Below are 19,635 nucleotides of genomic sequence, written 5' to 3'. Positions count from 1 at the left end.
GTTTTCGTGGGTGTTTGTATGTGGTCTTTGGTTATTCTTTTCTTATTATTTTCTCCTGCATCAAATTGGAAGTGTCTTGGCGACGTTTTGACGAAGTCTCATTCGTCATCTTCAGGCTGGTGTTTTCAGCTTCGTGCTTCTAAATTTGTTATCTCCTTGGAAAAAAACACTACATACACTTTTAGACTATGAACTGCTCTGAGTACATTTAACTTGAAATTGGGGAAATATAACTTGAATGAATTAGTAACCTATCACTCACATGATATTACCATAGTGTTTCTACTTTGTTTTGCCAGTTGACCAAATCAAAAAGCTGATTAAGAGCCAACATTTTTATGAAGCCAGCCAACATCTCATTATCATGCAAAAACAATCCAACAGCAATCTAGACAGCAGAAATGATGACGAAACACTAGGCAATCAGACTGAAATTAAGGATTTATTAGAACTTTTATATCAAGAGGTCCTCCGCATCATACAGTCATCTATCAGCATAGCATCAGCACAGCCACAGTTGCTGAATAATGCAGTGAAAGCAATAATTAACTGGGTAGAGGAGGAGGAGGAGGAGGAGGAGGAGAGATCTATTCATTCACAGCTCAGAACATGGAAAGAGGAATGGAGGAATGCTATTCAGAAATCCATAGAAGAACGAATGAAAGCGCCTCCTTTGGTTGATAACAAGGACCTCTCTACCATTGCTAACAATTTCTTGCATATGGGTAAGACTATGAAGGATGACATGATTACAGTGGTGCAGCATATTAAACACCATTACCCTGAGCATTTTCAGGTGTGCAACACTTATGCCAAGTACTACCACCATTACTTTTCATCTCAGATGGAGATGTTTGCTGAGTTTGAATTGAGCAAAGAAGACATTTACCTTCTTCTCAGCTGGGTGCAAAATTTATATCCAAAGTAAGTAATGATTTATGCTTTATCTGGGTTTTACCAATTTAGACACCAATCAATTCCAGGCAAGGTACAATAAAACTGGCATTCAGTAGCAATAGCACTTAGACTTATATACTGCTTCACAGTGCTTTACAGCCCTCTCTAAGTGGTTTACAGAGTCAGCATATTGCTCCCAACAATCGGGGTCCTCATTTTACCAAGTTCGGAAGGATGGAAGGCTGAGTCAGCCTTGAGCCATTGAGAATCAAACTGCTGGCACTCAGCAGAATTAGCCTGCAATACTGTATTCTAACCACTGCGCTCTTAATAAAGATATAATAATAAAACATAACAGAATATAATTATAAAAAATAAAAGAGGAAACAAAAGCTGATGGTGGGTCTGATTAAGTATAATTATATATAATTTAGCAGGGGTCCAACTAACTAACCTCTAACGCCTAGGATAACAGGTTATTAAGGCTTTCTAGAATGCCAGCATAAATATTCTAGGGAATCTCATCCCAGATGCAGGCATCACTCCAGAGGAGATAGACTTCTGTGATCCTGTTAGATCACATTGTTTAACTGAAGTGACTTGGAGTCCACCAAAGCTTGTTGGATGAACTAGTTAGTATGATGTCACGGAAAATAAGTAGTCAAGTAATCAGGCCCTACACCATGTAGGGTTTCATAGGTCATAACCAACGTCTTGAATCATGCCAGAAATTTATCCAGTAACCTCTTGATTTGGAAAGTAATTGGCCCTCAATTTTGAGTTTCCTATTAAAAATGAGTACAAAAATGGAAGCATGAAGAGAAAATTCCATCAGTTAAAAATAGGCCTTAAAGGAAATTGTCAAAATGCACATTGACAGGGAAATTTGAAAATGTGTTCTTCTGAAAATCTATACCATTTTTCATGCAAATTTTTAAGGAATGTACAAACAGATACAAAAACAAATTATAATAGGCTTATGATTGAAAAAACCCACGAATATTACTGGAGTTGAAATCAACAAAATCTTATATCCCTAGAACAGTGATGGCGAACCTTTTAGAGACTGAGTGCCCAAACTGCAACCCAAAACCCACTTATTTATTGTCAGGTGGGCGTGGCCCAATGGGTGGGTGTGACTGTGGTGGTCATGACAGATTGGGTGGGTGTGGCCAAGGTGGGCGTGATCACCTCGATGTTGCTCGATGTGGGGGCTGGGCAGGGTTAGAGGAGATCCAGGGGGTCTCTGGCAGGTGGGGCAATGGGCAGGAGGCTCATCCTGCGGGGTGAGGCAAGGCGAAGCAGGGCAGGGGTGCCATTGTCCAGGGCAAGGTGAGGCAGGGGCGAGGCAGCTGCTGCCTGACACCATCAGCCCCTGCACACAGCGAGCACATGGGTGCTGGGATGCATCCAGCCATGTGGGACCTCAGTGAGTTAGCAGGCGGCTGGTTGAAGAGGGATGGTTGCCATCTCCGGGACATGGCGCACGTGCCCACAGAGAGGGCTCTGAGTGCCACCTCTGGCACGTGTGTCATAGGTTCGCCACCACTGCCCTAGAAAATAATGCTGAGGTAGATAAACAAATAGTTTAAGCTGGTTTAAAGCAGCCCTGTGTTGATCAGAGTAGGATTAAGAATGCATCTTTCATTGTTACCTGTTAGACTGTTATACGGTTGAATCTGTTCAATAATGGAGACCGTTGTTATGTCTATTTAGATTCTTATGGGGATTATCAAGAAGTTTGGCTGTAACATAAAAGGCAGTCTTGAAAATACCTAAATGTAAGCTGCCCTCAATTACTGTTTGAGGAAATAGAACAATGACCGGATATGGATATTCAAAAGCAGTATCTGTTTTCAATGAACTTTGAACAATTGTCCTCAGTTCTCCCCATTAATTCAACTCCAGTGCTTTTTATATTTCTTGCCTATTGCAAGGTGGGTTCATCTAGCCTTCTTTTAAAAGGTTTATTTCAAATGTATTTCCCACCTGTTTCAGTAGCTTGGATTGTCCCTATAAAGGTTGCCAGTATCGATTATTTTTTGAAGAGGAGGAGTCTTTAAAAGTCAAATTTGAAATGTTGGTCATACAATATGGGTGGTTTTCACATTTGAATCCAAGCATTCTGTGGCAGATAGCCTACTTTCACATCTGCTTTATATTGAGAAATTTTGGGGAAATTGAATAAAACAATGAGGAAAGAATATGTTACCAGCTGATGAGATACTTTTTGGCTATTTCAGGGACATTAAAAACCACAGTGTTTTAGTTAAAGAGTTGGATGAAGCTAGTCTTGGGAACTTGTTGCCGTTGGGACAGATTAAACGGCTTGAACAGACTTATTTGATTCATGAAGTGGTAAGAATTCTAGTTATTTTTTACTCCATAGCTTTGCATAGTTTGTTATATTCATGTAAGAATTTGTGTAATGTAATGTACCATATTTGTGCTTTAGTTGTAGATACAACTTGTCACTTTTCAAAGTGATTGAGTTCTCACATCTCACTCATCTGAGGTAAAAAAAAAAAATCAAGATAGCAGGTGCAATCTTGTGATCAAACCCCAACAAAGCTTGGATTCTGTATTCACACCCACCATGTTGTCTTTTTGGATTCTTCCCCCCCCCATGCCCATGTACTGAAGCCATAGTTTGGTTTCTTTAGCTTTGATTTAATGTGATATGTGAACAAAACCACTGTGGTTTGTAAGCTACTTGTAAGCTACTGTCAGCTTCCCAAATGGACAAAACAAAAAATGCATCAAGGTGAGCTAATCTTATTTTATTACAAGGAGACATTAATGGAATCTTGCAAGTCTAAAAGTACAAATCTCCCGCTGTCTCTTTTTACCAACTGATTAATTAAAGCAGATCCTTTCTAAGTTTATTTCTCTGCCCATTGCTCGGTTGTGGACTACTCCCCCCTTTATCTGATTGTTCCCTAAGCAGCATCTCTTCCCCTCTCTCGTTTTTCAGATTAATTCCCACATTTCATTACAGCTATTATGGGTTATTTAATAAGGCATTGTTAAAACAAACTTTAGCTTAGAATGATGTGGTAAACCAGCCCAGGTTTCCCCAACTACTGCACTGCTAATACAATGGAAAAAAGAGGAACTCCATCTTCACCAAGCAATTCCTGTTTTGATACAATTATCAGGTCTTTTCTCATTGTTCGTGGGCAGTTTACAATTTGGAATGTAGATGCAAAGATGTTTCTGCTCCTTGCAGTCCCAGACTCTGTAGATGCCAGAGCCCGGAATTGGGTAAGGGCTCCCTAGTGCTGATTTCTGTCCTTCTTCCACTCACATGTTCCCAGCAGACCACAGCAGGAAGCCAAGGGCTATTACAGAAAAGTTAATATGTATTCCTAAATATTTATAGGTGCTGCTATTACCAGAGTCAGAAAGGGAACCACTGTTGTATGTGGGACTTTCCAGAAGACACTTTATTGCAGATGGACCGTTTTGGCTCTTTATTAGCTTTCATTCTATAACCCCTACATAGCTCAGTTGTGTATGAAGCCCAGTATTCAAAATCCTTGTTTATGTACACTTTTTCATTTAATGGAGGAATTGTAGCATAGCATGCAGCAGAGCTGCTATTCAGTCATTTTAAGAGCACATTAGATTTAAATATGTGCATTTCTAGAGAGATAGCTGCTAATTGTATATTTGGTCTTTTCTTCTTATCTTACAAAGGATTCTGTTAGATGTTGGTTGGACAAATCTTTGGAAATTGAAGTCAAGAAATGGATGCAAGGGACAGCACCAGAGATATTGGATGATTATTTTCATAGTGAATTATCAATAGATGCTATAAAGGTAAATAGCATGTATTTTATGTTTATGTATGTATTGTGCAGTCAGCTCCTGAAAATTTGTTCCAGAAGACCACAGTATTCATTTGGAAAGATCTAAAATTATAGATCTACCCTGATAGTGGAAGAGTCTCAAGGCATTCCTAGACATTCAGAGCAATCTTAGTTCCACTGGATTTTTTTTTTCTTTTTTTTTCCCCACCAGCCCATTCCCAGTTCTGGCACACTATTATAGTTGAGTCTGGCAGAGTAATTTTCAACTAATCTCAGTGGAGAATTAAAAAGAAAATTTATTTATTTATTTATTTATGAGACTTATATACCGCTTTAAGTGCAAGCACTCTCTAAGCGGTGTACACCAGTAAGCAATGTATATATATATTTACATTGCCCCCAACAATCTGGGTCCTCATTTTACCTACCCGGAAGGATGGAAGGCTGAGTCAACCTTGAGCCGGTGAGATTTGAACCGCTGACCTGCTGAACACAGTCAGCTAAAGTGGCCTGCAGTACTGCACTCTAACTGCTGCGCCAAAATATATGCCAGGACAAAAAATGGAAAGCAAAACTATTTTTGTTTCTACCCTGACTATAGCAACTTTGAAAATGGTGGATGGCTTGATGTAGAACTTCCTAATCACTATTAAGGTCATTGGTACATTTACAATATTCCCTCATTCAACCATCTCATTCCAGATCTTTGGACTGCCTAATAAACTCTTAGGTTGATTTATTATTCAGAATTGTGCAAACAGATTCCAGATGTTCTTATCCATGGGTTTGATTAGGACCATTTTAAATCCAGTTTTTTCTATGATTTGAACCCTATTCTTCTGACACTCACATTCTCATACAATTCCTCCCCCCCCAAAAAAAGCACTACATAGACCTATAGACACTGGGAAGTCCCCTATTCATAATTTTCCCCATTTTATGCGAGAATGAAAATTAAAGATAAAAAAACTAAAATAGATTTGGTCTGTTTTACTAGAAGCAAGCAGATTACATTGATACAGTGAAGTTTCACTGACAAGAAATAATTATTTTTTCTCTATATTAGAGTTTTCTTTTAGCAAGCATCCAAGCAAATTACTGAAATGTAGATTTCCAGTTAAGGGACCAATCCTGACTAGGCTGCCCATGAGATTAGTTGTAAATGCAGATACATAAGGTAGAGAACCTGGGCTGAGATCAAAAAGTGATGACATGCATCAAATGCCCAGCAGTGATGACATGCCAACTGGATTCTTGTCCATAATACTCTTATTTTTATCCATTCATGTCTAGCTTGCCAATCCCATCCTTTCTGATTTAGAATTTTTGATTGACTCTTTACTTTGGCTGCTTTTTGCCTTTTTTTCTTCCTAAAAACGTTCCAAAAACACTGCAAGCTTCCTCCACCTAAGCTGTGATCTTCACCACCTGCTTCCTGCTTTACCTTCCTCTACAGATTCTGTAGAACTTCAGCCAGTTGGGGATTTCACCATTTTGCATCAGTTCCACAGAGGAACAAACCACATCCTATTTCTTTAAACCTGCCAAGTTAACTTGGCAAGTTTAACTTGGCAGGTTTAAAGAAAGAAAAGTTTCAGCTCCAAAATCTGCTTTAAATATTAAACAATATGCACTAAAACATAGAAAACCAGTGCAAATTCCAAAATTCCAGTTTCAAAGTTTCCATATTAAGGTTATTCTGTTTTTCATTTGAAAGTGTGCTGAAACACATCCTCAACATTCCTGACTACTGGAGTGGAGTCACAGAGTTCAGCTTATAACATAAGCAGGAAGTACTTAATTACAAGACTGGGAAACCTTGTCATTTTGGAATAGAAGTGTGGACACTGTCACAAAAAATCCATTGTCACTTTAATGTCCTTAGGAATTTCCTGGTTTCAGTCAGCCTGGAAGAGGAAGCTTGTAGTACTAATCAGATGGAAATGGGCCATAGAAGAGTAGGTTGAAAAACATGGTCAAAATAAATTTGAAGGTCAGAAACAGAAGTCCTAAGTCTATTTGTTTCTGAAATTATTTTTATTATTGATCATCGCACAGTCAGCCAGCTTTTCAGGCTGGATTTGGCATTTTTGTCTACCTATCGAATCCTTACCAAGGACCTGGGATAGGCAGATCTGGATGTTTGATATTGGTGGTGGTTGTTATTATTATTTTATTTTATTTTTTTATTTTTTATTATTTAATTTTTAAATGGTATGCATTTCTTTCTGTGCTTCGGGATTATCCCATTTTGCTTACTAATAAATCTTTTTGGTTTCCTGTTGGAGGGAATGTTTACATTTGTGATTTTGCTTGTAGAATGGGAGAGTTGTGTATTAAAAAGTTAAAGTACTAATTATTTGATTTTGTGGGGGATGGATGTTTTAGGCTGTCTATGGAGCACAAAAGCATGCTGAGGATATCAGTCCAGGGTTGGGCCACCAAATATCAGCCTTGCTTTTGACAGAACTCTTGACTTTTCTGCAAAGGTAAGATAGCAAATTGTTGGGAAAGTGATTTCATATCATGGTATGCCTGGATACCAGTGTAAAGTTACTAATGATTGTTTTCATTTTTGTGATCTCTCTAGCTACAAGAAAAAACTAGAGATATTCATTAAAGAAAATAAACACAATCGATATTTTGAAGCAATAATCATTGCAAACATTAACAATTTCGAGAATTTCCGGTAAGAACAGAATGATAGCACTACAAATTTCTTACATATGTATTAGAAAACCAAGAAATATAGTAGGACTGTGCAAAATGTTTCATTTTGAACCTTCTCATTTTTTTCCTTATCCATAATCTCTTTCACTGCATCATTACCCCAAGCCAGTGATGGCGAACCTTTTAGAGACCGAGTGCCCAAAAACTGGCCCCGCCCCCGCTCCACCCTCCTACCCACCCCCACTCTGTCCCCCCGCCCCACCTGCCCACAGGACCACTCACCACCTCCAGGGCCTGCCTCAAATCGCTCAGGCAGCCCAGCAGGCTGTGGCGACCACACCCTCTGCCCGCTCCCTGCAGCATCAACTGCATGATGGGGTGTGAGGGTAGAGTCTTGTCTACGCTGCCTGGCTGCCACGACCTTGGTTGCGCTGCTCCGTGTGGGCCACACTCGAGGGCGACTCTCCTTCAAGGGGGCTGCTGGAGAGGGGGTTGTGGGGGGAGGCAAGGCTGGGGCAACGGCACATGTGTCCACAGAGAGGGTTCCGAGTGCCATCTCTGGCACCCATGCCATAGGTTCGCCACCACTGCCCCAAGCATTCTTTTTCATATTTCTCATTAGCATATAACTACACATTTCCATAGCAGTTCATAATGTAATTCTTTTGTTCCCTTCCAAACAAATTCCTCATCCCCACCTTTTCTTACATCCATTTTCCACCTATTTTCTTAGGAGATTCATCTTATACTTTTTTCAAACAGTATTTACAATCATTCTACTTTCCCCTTAATTCACTGGTGTCAAACTCGATCGTGTCAGGTGACGTATCACAACATTTTTTGCCTTTGCAATGTGGGGTGGGTATGGCCTGCACATGATACATCCGGCCCAATGGCCTCCAGTTTGACACCCCTGCTCTAGTACCTTTCATTTCCCCCCCCCTTCCATGTCCATTTTTTTTCCAAAACATACCTTGATATCAGAAAATTACCTATGAAACAGTCTGGTCTCATCCATGTATCCTTTACTAATTCTTTTAGTTATTCATCATAAACAATTAAATCAATCAGGATTTATGATTCATTTTTTCCAAGTGTAGATATGAATACACTTAAACCATTTATTCAGAACAAAAAGATACATTTCTAAGCAGATACTGTTCTCATTAATTTTTGTGTCTCCAAAAGGCCAAATGTTTTTTTCTAAATGCTCTCACTTGGTTTCCACCATGCATTCTTGTTGTCCATCAGAATAATTATTTCCTCATGGATTACATCTGTAGAAATGGTTGCACAATGTTTAATTCTTCCAGGACCCCATTCAGTGAAGGGTAACATGAAACTGTCACCAACAGATATATCTACTTTTATATATACTCATAATAACCTAAATGAAAGTATGTAATGCTTTCTGATATTATATCCCAATGGTGGCGAACCTATGGCACACATGCAAGAGGTGGCACTCAGAGCCCTCTCTGTGGGCACACATGCCGTTGCCCCAGCCTCGCCTCCCCCCCGTGACCCCCTGCTCACCAGCAGCCCCTTTGGAGGAGAGTCGCCCCCGAGCGTGGTCCACACGGAGCAGCGCAGCCAAGGAGATGGCAGCCAGGCAGCATAGACAAGACTCTGCCATTAAGCCGCATCCCACACAGGTGATGCTGCAGGGCGCGGGCAGAGGGCGTGGCCGCCATGGCACTGCTGGGCTGCCTGGGCGATCTGCAGTGGGCCTGGAGGCAGTGTGTGGCCCTGTGGGCAGGTAGGGTGGGGGCAGGGCAGGGGGCAGAGCCAGTTTTTGGGCACTCGGTCTCTAAAAGATTCGCCATCACTGTTATAGCCCTTTATAATATTTTTTATTTATTTATCAAATTTATTTGTTGCCCATCTCTGAGTCCAGGCAACTCTGAATATAGTAATACTAATGCAGGACTACTAAATCTGGACTGCAGAAAGCCAAATAGCAACAGAGATATGGAAAAAGTGAGCTGCCTAGGATTGTTGCATGAGATGGGTGGCCATATAAGTTCTATAAATACATATCTATTTGTTGCTGATGAATTGTGGTCTTCATTGTGCAGCCCAGGTCTTTTAGCCAAAAGCCAGGATTCGGAAAGCTTCAAATACTCATTATAAACATCTTCATTTAATGCTAAAAGGAATGTTTCCTTCAAGTTGAGCTTCCAATTGTAATGACTTCATGGCCTCATCTGTATTTTATAGCAGTATGGAAATGATTTGCCATTGTTCTGTTCTGGATTTTATTTTAATTTGCCAGTCAACTTATCTTATAACCCTGAGAATCCCTGGAGGTTTACTCTCAAAGTGCTAACTAGATTTAGTTCTGCTTAGTTCCCAAGCACAGACATTAGCTAGGTGTTGCTTTCTTTTGAGACATGCTACACATGTACAATTTATGCAGATCTTTATTCAGAGTTGCCTGGAGTTGGGCAACATCTAAATTGAATAGATTGCATTATTATTAGCAACCATTATGTTGTTGCTGTTATTATTCTTTTATTATGCATACTTTTTGGTTAAGAATTGCATAGCATTGTATTCAATGGATGTTGTAAGCTGCTGTAAGCAAAAAGAACTGATGTTTTAAAATAGCTGAAGAACAATACCTTTAATTCATTTTTAATTGGATTTTCAGGACCTATACCGTGAAGAACACAGATTCAGCTGAGAGTGTTGTAAAAACAAAAATCTTTTCCCTACTTGATGACCTTCAGAACACTGGGTTTAGTGTGTTCCTTCAACCCTTGTTTCAAGAGTTACAGGTATTCTTACAGATATTTACTATAAAGCTACTTACAGAGCTCATTCAAGATCCTTTGCTGCCTGAGGCAAAGCATAAGATGAAACTTGCCTTCTCCATTCAGTGAAGGTAAATGGATGACTTTCTCTGGAGTTCTAAGGATGGAAAAGCACCTTCATCCAACTGTACTTCAAAAATCAACATTTTATGATAGTTTTCTCTTCCACTGGAAGGCAACAGCAGGGGTGGGGGGCATGGGGGTGGATTAAGAAGAATAAACGCAGGTCTGTCAGCCTCCCAGAAAACTATTCATTCCATAATGGAATAGTTATCCTTGCTCTTTAATCTTCATGGAAAAATATTGTCTCCCAGGAAAATATTTTTAGAAAGTGAACAAAGGTAATTAAAGAAGTCTATAACCATCTTAAGACTGTGTGGGAAAAATTGAATGAAAATACTTATAATAAATAAATTATAATGTGCATTAAGGGAGCAATGGAGCCTCTTCCTCACTCTGTGATAGCTTGAGCTATGAAGGAGAAAGGACAAAGTAAAAGTTTGTACTTTTTCACCAGTCATGTATAAACTGGCAGAATTAGACGGTGCTTAAAAAAAATCTAATAAAGTTTTTCCTCAAAGAAAGAAATGAGATTTATGGGAATATCTTTTTTAAAAACTGAACAACTTTTAAAATTTGTTCCTTAGCCTCTTTTTAAAAAGTTTAATGAAAAGAAATGGGCCTCGTGCAGTGGCATTATGGATGAAATAATTTCAGTCATGGAGCCCCGTATCTGTCTGTTCAAGAAGCTTAAAAAGCCTCATCGCCAGGTGAGTTGATACAAGGAACTGCAAGTGCAAACATTTTTATGCTTTTCAAAATTTAGTACTAAAAATGAAGTGAGCCAATTCTTGCAACCTAAACCTTGAGATGGACAAATAAGAGTTAAATGTGGTTTTAAAAAAACTTCACTTTTCATGGCATGCACATGTTTTTCCATTATCACCTATCCTCCTTGTTAAACATGTTTTACATGATTTTGAAATATTACGAAATGTTAGGACAATTATTGTTTTTCCTTTTTTTAAATCTTATTCCATCTATATTTTAAAAGAACATGACAGCATTCCAGATTTCCCAGGTCAAGCTGTCCTGGAGCTGACATCAAGGCTGCTAATGTCACTCGGAGTCCCATTCTATAAGTCCAACATAATAGCCTCCTTTTCGTCTTCTAGAAGACTTTGGCTTGTTTTTGTCAGGATTCACACCATGCTCAATTCTAAATCTTGTCTTTCCATTCATTTAAGCCCTCATTCATGAATTGATTTACTCAGCAGAAGGCTCATGGACATGACAAGGTTTGTGTCTTCATTGCAGTGAAAATAATACCATGTACTAAAAAAAACTTCACTGCTTCAATGCACAGCAGTCAAGGCCTCTATATAGGATATATGCTTGAGGTTTAAGTATCTCAAGAATTTATGGCCTTGAAAGGCTCCTGATGAGGCAGAGAATAATAATAAGATTTAGCTTCTACAGTTTGTTTCCAAAATCCAACACAAATTCCTAAGCAAAGACCTATTTGTTTTACCTCCTTCTAGACAGTAAATCTGCAGTATAGAGGATTTTGTTCTGTACAAGTCAGAATATGTGCATACATAAATCCTGTCTATAACTTTATGCATTTGTAAAGTACACCTGTATAAAATTACATTTCTATTTTATGCATGCACAAAATATGTAAAATTGCCATGAATAAATTATATACAAAATACATGATTAGATCTCAATCAGATTTAATAGACATTCTGGTTTTACCGACACCTCTTTCTTTTACTAGCTCATCAAATTGATGGTTAATGGGATTTTGAACTGGTTTGATGAGCAGCATAAGCAGTTTTATTGTTTATTTCTCATTATTCACAATCATAATTATAGTCATCCCAATACTTTTAAAAAATGATGAAAGAATAATAGACTTAAATCCAATTACATGAGATTTTCATTATAAAATGAGAACTGCAGTTTATATACTGAGTAAGAAATAACAAAAAGGAGATTTGAAACTTTGTATGAATTATTAATAATCTACAATGATTGTAACTTGGTGGCAGACTTCATATTATGCATTCCAAAGTTTCCAGTCCTCACCATTTCCAGGTAGTGCTGGAAACCCATCTGAAAGTGTATAGTTCTTGCTAGGTAGTGTAGACTACAACTGTGACTCCCAGGACCACTCACTATTAGTCTCTCTGGATGAAGTTGATGGAAATTGTTTATTGGAGAATAGCTGGAGATCCTGCAACAATCATATTGCTCAAGGATCAGTTGTAAGTCATTTTTTTTAACTTTGAATGGTCACTAAATGAATGGTTGTAAGTTGAAGTTCCTATAATATGTAGCCCCAAGAGATTTTTTTTAAGGAAATACATTAAAAAGGGTTTCCTAGCATTAGTCTAGAGCAGGGATAGCAGGGATAACCTTGGCTCTTTTATGACTCATGGACTTCAACTCCCAGAATTCCTGAGCCAGCATGGAATTCTGGGAGTTGAAGTCCACGAGTCATAAAAGCCAAGGTTGCCTATCCCCGGTCTAGAGCACCTCTCCCCAGGCCATAGAAACTACTTTAGTCTTAAGAGAAACCAATTATGTACATCAGGAAAGCCTTCAATGGCATTTTTATAACCCTGGCAATAGAATTTTTTTTCTTCCCTCTAATTGATCTGGAGCTGACATCAAGGCTGAAAATTAACCTCTGCTTCTTCTGTTATAGGTTATCATGGAAAGAATTCACCTCTACCTAGTCCAAAAATATATTCAAAGGCTTATGTGGAAGAACACCACACTCAAATCTCCCGAGAAGCAAAATCAGTTGTCTGACCTTATTCAAAGTCATGCTTCTATTTTGTACACATTTTGCACAGAGAATGTAAGTCTGCATCTCCAGTGCTGTAATACCAGTCTGGATGCCTTGTTGACCTTGGGGCATCCAGTAATGTTCCCTTTAGAGTGGTTTAACAAATAGATGATTTGGAGAAACAGGTTTAAACTCAGGTGGCCAACTGTGAAGTCATATTTTGGCAGTAAAGGGGGATAGACAGACTTGAGTCTTCAGTAAGCCTACTCTTTTCTCTTTCCAGCTTAAATCACATGACCTTCTGAAAAGTTCCTAAGAACTGTACACCAGTTCAGTTCAGCGTACATGCTTTGCATGCAAACATTCTCTGCTTTTGGGTATTATCATAGTCAGGTTACATCACTGAAGAGGGTGGTACCTATTCTAATTTCACCATAAGAAAGGCTGGTGCTGGAGAAGACTCCTGCGAGTCCCCTGGACTGCAAGGCAATCAAACCAGTCAGTCCTAGAGGAGATCAACCCCGACTGCTGTTTAGAAGGCCAGATCCTGAAGTTGAAACTCAAGTACTTTGGCCACCTAATGAGAAGGAAGGACTCACTGGGAAAGATTGAGGGCAATAGAAGAATGGGATGACAGAGAATGAGGTGGCTGGATGGAATCACTGAAGCAGTAGGCGTGAACTTAAATGGACTCCAGAAGATGGTAGAGGACAGGAAGGCTTGGAGGAACGTTGTCCATGGAGTCACAGTGGGACGGACACGACTTCGCAATTAACAACAACAACAAAATTCCAATTTCATAAATTTGATTGTTTTATTTAAAGCAAAATGTATGTGCTTCACCTATTCGATGTTCAATATATGTCTTGCTTTTACAGATAATCCTTGACTTTCCACCATTCATTTAATGACTCTTTAAAGCAACAGCAGCACTGAAAAAAGTGACTGATTTTCACACTTATGACCACTGTAGCATTCCAATGGTCACATGATCAGCATTTGGGCACTTGGCAACCGGCATGTATTTATGACAGATGCAGTGTCCCGGGGTCATGTGATCACCATTTGTAACCTTCCCAGCTGGCTTCTGACAACCAAAGTCAATGGGGCAAGTAGATTCCCTTAACAACTGCTGTGATTCCCTTAACAACTGCAGTGGTTTACTTAATAACCATGGCAAAAAGTCATAAAATTGGATGTAACTCATTTAACGTCTTGCTTAGCAATGGAATTTTGGGACTCAATTGTGGTCGTAAGTCGAGGACTACCTGTACTTCTACAAGAAAAAGTGTACTTCTATTTTTTTTTAATATAAATTTTATTGAAAGTTTTAAATAGAACATAACAATTAACACAAACTAATATAGAAGTAAAAAACAAAAACAGACAAAAAAGAAAAAAGACAATGGTGAAAAAAGAAGAGATAAAGCAAATAAAAGCATTATTACAAAATTATCTCTTCCTGTATAAAAACTGTTACTTTATTTTTCAATAAGGCTGCTAAGAGGGAGAAGGTGGTTTGTGGAGGTTGCAAAAAAAAAAAAAAAGTTGGGGCATGGAGGCTTTGGTTTGCCCATCTCTTATTTTGAGCATTTTGAAGTATATGGGTGCGAGAATTTATATTTGGTAGGAATTTTCAGGATGAAATATTTAAACATTGTATTTTCTTTTGGTAGGGGTCTAATGCCACATGGCTGGAGTCTGTTCTCCCAAGCTTGGCTGAAATCATCAGACTTCAAGATCCAGATGCTATTAAGATTGAAGTCAGTGCACTTGCCAGCAGATATCCTGATATCAAGTAAGGGGAAAAAGTCTTATGAATTTACTTTTAAGGACTAACCCAATAACAGTTGATTCCTCTGATTTTGTGCCACTAACAACACCTTCTACACTAGAGTGGAAAATGCATGCATTCCCCACCATCCCCTTTGAAACAACAGAATCCCATTTTTGCATCTATGGAGGTTCTCAATCACCCAGGTCATGGTTGTCCCAAAGGTGCTTTTTTCCAAAAGTCAATTGGACTTTCTTGGTTGTTGTTGTTGTGAAAACCTTTTGCTAATTTCTATTAGTCCCCATGTATAACGAATAATAGAATGAGAAATGCAGCTTCTATCCTGAAAACACAAGCAACACTGAGTTCTCCATGGGGAATACTTTTTGCTGAGCTTCTTCCTTTTTCATTCATGCTTCTTTCCTGTGCTACTTTTGTGACTGAAAGGGGCACATTGAAGTGTGTTTCCATTTGCTTTGAATATCTGTTGTTGTCCTTTACAAATGGGTTTTTTTTTTCTTCCATTCAGTCATATCCAATTCTCAGAGTTTTCTTGGCAGGGTTTTTCTAAAGTAGTTTGCCATTGCCTCCTTCCTACAGCTGACAGAAAAAGACTGACTCAAGTTCACCTAAATAGGGACTAGGTGGGACTAGAACTCACAGTCTCCTGGTTTCTCATCTGTTGCCTTAACCACTACACCAGTTTGGCTCCTTATAACTGTATCCAAAGCTGAAATTATTGCTTCTCATCTCATCTCACCGTTTTTCTCACTACGTTGCTCTCTCATTTCTCATGCTTTGTGTTTTCTCTTTTGAAACAGATGGAGACATCTCTGTGCTATTTTGAACATTAAGTCCTTACTCAGTGCTGAGTTTAAAAGCATTATGAGTGTGCTAAAGATTCGTGGAGATGCCACGCTACCATCATCATCCCTGTTTTCAGGCATCAGGGTACCATTTCCACTGCACTGATTTAAGCCACACATACTGTATCTTCTGTCACTCCAAGGCAGGACAGAAGCAGAAAGAAAAGGTGGAGTCTTCTTGAACCATCCTATGCAATATATATCAAAATTTGCTGCAGTTGGATGGTATACAGGGACTCCTCAACTTATGACCGGCTTTTCAGAAGTAGTTTGCATTGCCTTCTTCCTACAGCTGGCAGAAAAAGACTGACCCAAAGTCGCCTAGATAGTTTTGTGCCTATGTTGGGACTAGAACTCACTCTCTCCCGGTTTCTAATCTGATGCCTTAACCACTACACCAGTCTGCCTCCTTATAACTGCATGCAAAGCTAAAATTTCTGTTTCTCATTTCATCTCACCATTTTTCTCGCTACTTTAACTCTATCATTTCTCATGCTTTGTTTTTTTTCTCTTTCCAATACAGAAAGAAACATCTTTGTGCCATCTTGAACATTAAGCCCTTATCCAGTGCCGAGTTTAAAAACATTATGAGTGTGCTAAAGATTCGTGGAGATGCCATACTGCCATAGTCATAGTCATCACTGTTTTCAGGCATCAGGGTACCTTTAGATAACTGGGGCAGTTTTCATTTATGGAAAAAGTTGTACTTAATAAATTCCTACTGCTGGCATAATTCTGTAACTCAGTACTCAGCCCTGGAAAAAAACAGTGAAGTCTAGATGGAATGTAACCTCCCAATACAGGTAGTCCTCGATTTTTTACGACAGTTGGGACCAGAATTTCTGTTGCTAAGCAAGGCAGTTGCAAAGTGAGTCACATCTGAGTTTATGGCTTTTGCCACAGTTATTAAATGAATCACTGCAATTGTTAAGTGAATCACATGACTGTAATAAGCAAATCTGGCTTCCCTTATTGACTTCGCTTGTGGGAAGTTGTCTGGAAAAGTTGAAAATGACGATCATGTGACTATGGATGCTGCAACCATCATAAATATTTACCAGTTGCCAAGTACCTGAATTTTGATCATGTGACCATGGGGATGCAGTGAGGGTGGTAAGTGTGAGGACCAGTCGCAAGTCACTTTTTTCAGTGCCTTTGTAGGTTTGAACAGTGACTAAATGACTGGTTGTAAATTGAGAATGAGTGGCCCCAAATCACCCACTGCGCCTCATATAGCCGAGTTAAGAATCTAAATGCAGCCTCTAGTCAGTTCTGTGATGCTACACCACACCAGCTCTTATTTCAGGAGCTGTAAATGCTGAGTTAAAACTGACTTTTGATAAAGACGGGCTAATAGGCAAAGCCTAATTTGCATTTGATTTTCATATGGTCTTTTGTTTAGCATGAGAGAGCTTTAGCTGGATTTTGTTTCTTAACTAAGGCTATGTCTACAAATCCTTTTCTCACTCTGTATCCTCTGTAGTTCCACTAAGGTCTTTGTTTTCTTAACTCCATGTGTCCCAGAAAAACCACATGGAACACCTGAAGTTCTTCCAGCCAAATGCTTTAACAAATAGCAGAAAATGAACATCCTATCTGTACCACCTGTATGAGGTAGCTTGGAGGAGATTTAGCCCCTAGTTTTTATAAGGGAAAATGAGGCAGCAAGAAAATACTGGATACTTTCTGCAAGATGGTTTATGTACAGATACTTCTCTCCTTGCTTCACTTAGCTCACAAGGTTATTGTGATGAAATAAATGAACACTCTGCCTTGAACGGCAAAAAGATAGTACAGATAGTCTTCAACGTATGACCACAAATGAACACAAAATTTATATTGCTAATTGAGAAATTTGTTAAAGTGAGTTTTGTCCCATTTTACAACTCTTCTTGTCACATTTGTTAAGTGAATTGCTGCAATTGTTAAATTAGTAACACGGTTATTAAGTGAATCTGGTTTCCTCATTGACTTTGCTTGTCAGAAGGTTGCAAAAGGGGATCACATGACCCCGGGACATTGCATCCGTCATAGATGTGAGTCAGTTGTCAAGCATCTGAATGTAAAACACGTGACCATGGGGATGCTGTCACCGCCATTCATGTGAAAAATGGTCATAACTCACTTTTTTCAGTGCTGTTATAACTTCAAACGGTTACTGAGAGAACTGTTGTAAATCAAGGACGACCTGTATATACCTGTTAATAATATCTGTACACAATAGTAAATACAAGCATGTTGCTGTGTATAGTGTGCTTTATTTTTTAACTATGACATTGTTTTTCTAATTAAGATAACATTTCTATGAAAGTATTTTTTCAAATATGCATTAAAGTGTAATTATTATCAGATAGCTCATGTTTGTCCTGTCTCCAGGACATAGGCACATACAACTATAGTCCAAAGAGTATGTTTAAAAGCAAAGGGACAGATATTGGTGGTCCACAAGAAAGAACATCCATGTAGTTATTCTATCAGCGGTCTCATGGATACTTCATATATTGGAATTGGGATGGTAAGAGAAAAAAAACTAAAACTGATAGAGTGAGAATAGAAGTATGGGCTCACAAAAAGAACAGGGCTTGGATTTCCCAAACAATTTTTATATTTATATTATATTTTTATACTTTAGGAAATAGATGGTAGACTATGTTCTTTCCAAGGACATAGCAGATTACAGACCACATGTTTGGAGCATTTGTGCTTTCCCTTTTTCCAAGTAAAATACGTTCCTCTGTTTACCATTACAAACAAGTCAAAATTTTAAGCCAGTATTTTTCTCAAAACCTTGTCCCGATTAAGGTCTTCTTATAAGTTTTTTTTTTATTACAATCTACACAGGTTTTTGCATGCTCTATTGACCTCAGTTGACTTAATCTTGCCCATCTCAGGGCAATACTATGAATTACCATAAAAGTCTTCTCCAAACAGAAGATAAAATTAATGTGTGAATACAGTATGTTTATAATTCATGTGCAATTTTGTATTTGCTTGTTGGACTGTTGAAAAAGAATGAATATCGAGACAGGTTAGATGTAATGATTAAGGAAAAAGAAAAGAATTGTACTGAACCATGTATGATGTATAATCTCAAAATCTAGGTGGTCATCCTTATTAATAAAAAATACCTTCATAGTTAATGACTTGATTCAGGTTCATTTCTTGATGGGTTCTAATCATATATTCACTGTAGAAACTAATAATTTCCCCCAAATTACTCCAGCCTTCCCCAACCTAGCATTTATGAACATGTTGGGACAGCATATAGTAGTTCAGGGATAATATCAGTTATAATCCCAGCATGTTAGGACAGCACCAAATTGGTGAAACTCGATTAGAGCTCTCTCTCATTGCAAATTCATAAGATTTTTAACTAAATGGTTCAGAAATTGTGAAATCCTAGGCTCAAAACTTGCTTAGCTGCTGAACCAGATCAAGATATAAAATGGAATTTGGATACAGAAGTTAGTTTTGCCAAGTATTTCCACCTTTTACATTTTTAAATAGCATAGAAACTAACATTTTCTTTAAAACTCTTTTGTAAATGCATTGCTATAGTTTAAAATAACCCAGAGTACAGAAAACTATTAAGAAGAAAAGGGTTGAAAGTAATAGAGGATGTAGAGCCAGCTCTATGGTGGACCAGGTTGAAGCAACTTGCTTCAAAGAAGGATTCTTTGGCTCTGTTTTTGAATCTGAAATGCCTTAGGCAGAACATACGATATCATGCCTCCGTCAGAGCCTGAAGCAGGCCGAGGCAGGCCAGGGCCCTTCAGGACTGGGACAGGATGAACAGGAGAGACAAGAGTTCAGGCAAGGGGCACCCCCACCTGATCCTAGAGCACAGAGAGTGGAGAGGAGGGAACAATGCAGGCAGGTTCAACTACTCAGGAGGAGAGCATCCTGCCCCTCTCCACAAGGCACACCTGGAGACAGATTTAAGGAGATGCTGTGGGGAGAGATTTGTCAGGAACAAACGCTAATTCCTTGGAATTTTGTGTGT

General features: G+C 38.8%; 1 protein-coding gene across 2 annotated transcripts; it reads left to right on the top strand.

Annotated features, from left to right (window-relative positions):
- The first annotated feature begins 269 nt into the window (after positions 1-269).
- LOC120319756 (tumor necrosis factor alpha-induced protein 2-like) lies at positions 270-17,549 on the top strand. 2 transcript variants are annotated; one of them, XM_039368929.1, is made up of 11 exons: positions 270-924; positions 3,141-3,255; positions 4,597-4,719; positions 7,098-7,198; positions 7,300-7,398; positions 10,033-10,159; positions 10,843-10,965; positions 12,909-13,064; positions 14,669-14,790; positions 15,588-15,717; positions 16,156-17,549. In XM_039368929.1, the coding sequence occupies exons 1-11, from the start codon at positions 365-367 to the stop codon at positions 16,186-16,188; spliced, it is 1,689 nt and encodes a 562-aa protein (XP_039224863.1). In that variant the 5' UTR covers positions 270-364; the 3' UTR covers positions 16,189-17,549. The 2 variants fall into 2 exon arrangements, with proteins under 2 accessions (XP_039224863.1, XP_039224864.1); XM_039368930.1 differs by lacking the exon at positions 15,588-15,717 and having other exon boundaries at positions 272-924.
- The last annotated feature ends 2,086 nt before the right edge of the window (positions 17,550-19,635 follow it).

The sequence above is a fragment of the Crotalus tigris genome, unplaced genomic scaffold (assembly GCF_016545835.1).
Source record: "Crotalus tigris isolate CLP2741 ecotype Arizona unplaced genomic scaffold, ASM1654583v1 scf7180000020955.813331, whole genome shotgun sequence".
Taxonomy (NCBI): domain Eukaryota; kingdom Metazoa; phylum Chordata; class Lepidosauria; order Squamata; family Viperidae; genus Crotalus; species Crotalus tigris.
This window is presented reverse-complemented; position numbering and strand designations above follow the sequence as displayed.

Excerpts from the sequence above, each read along its gene's own strand:
- LOC120319756 (XM_039368929.1), top strand. The coding sequence starts at position 365 with ATGCAAAAACAATCCAACAGCAATCTAGACAGCAGAAATGATGACGAA. Across the intron at positions 3,256-4,596 it reads CTTATTTGATTCATGAAGTG|GATTCTGTTAGATGTTGGTT; the intron begins GTAAGAATTCTA and ends TATCTTACAAAG. Across the intron at positions 7,399-10,032 it reads AACAATTTCGAGAATTTCCG|GACCTATACCGTGAAGAACA; the intron begins GTAAGAACAGAA and ends TTGGATTTTCAG.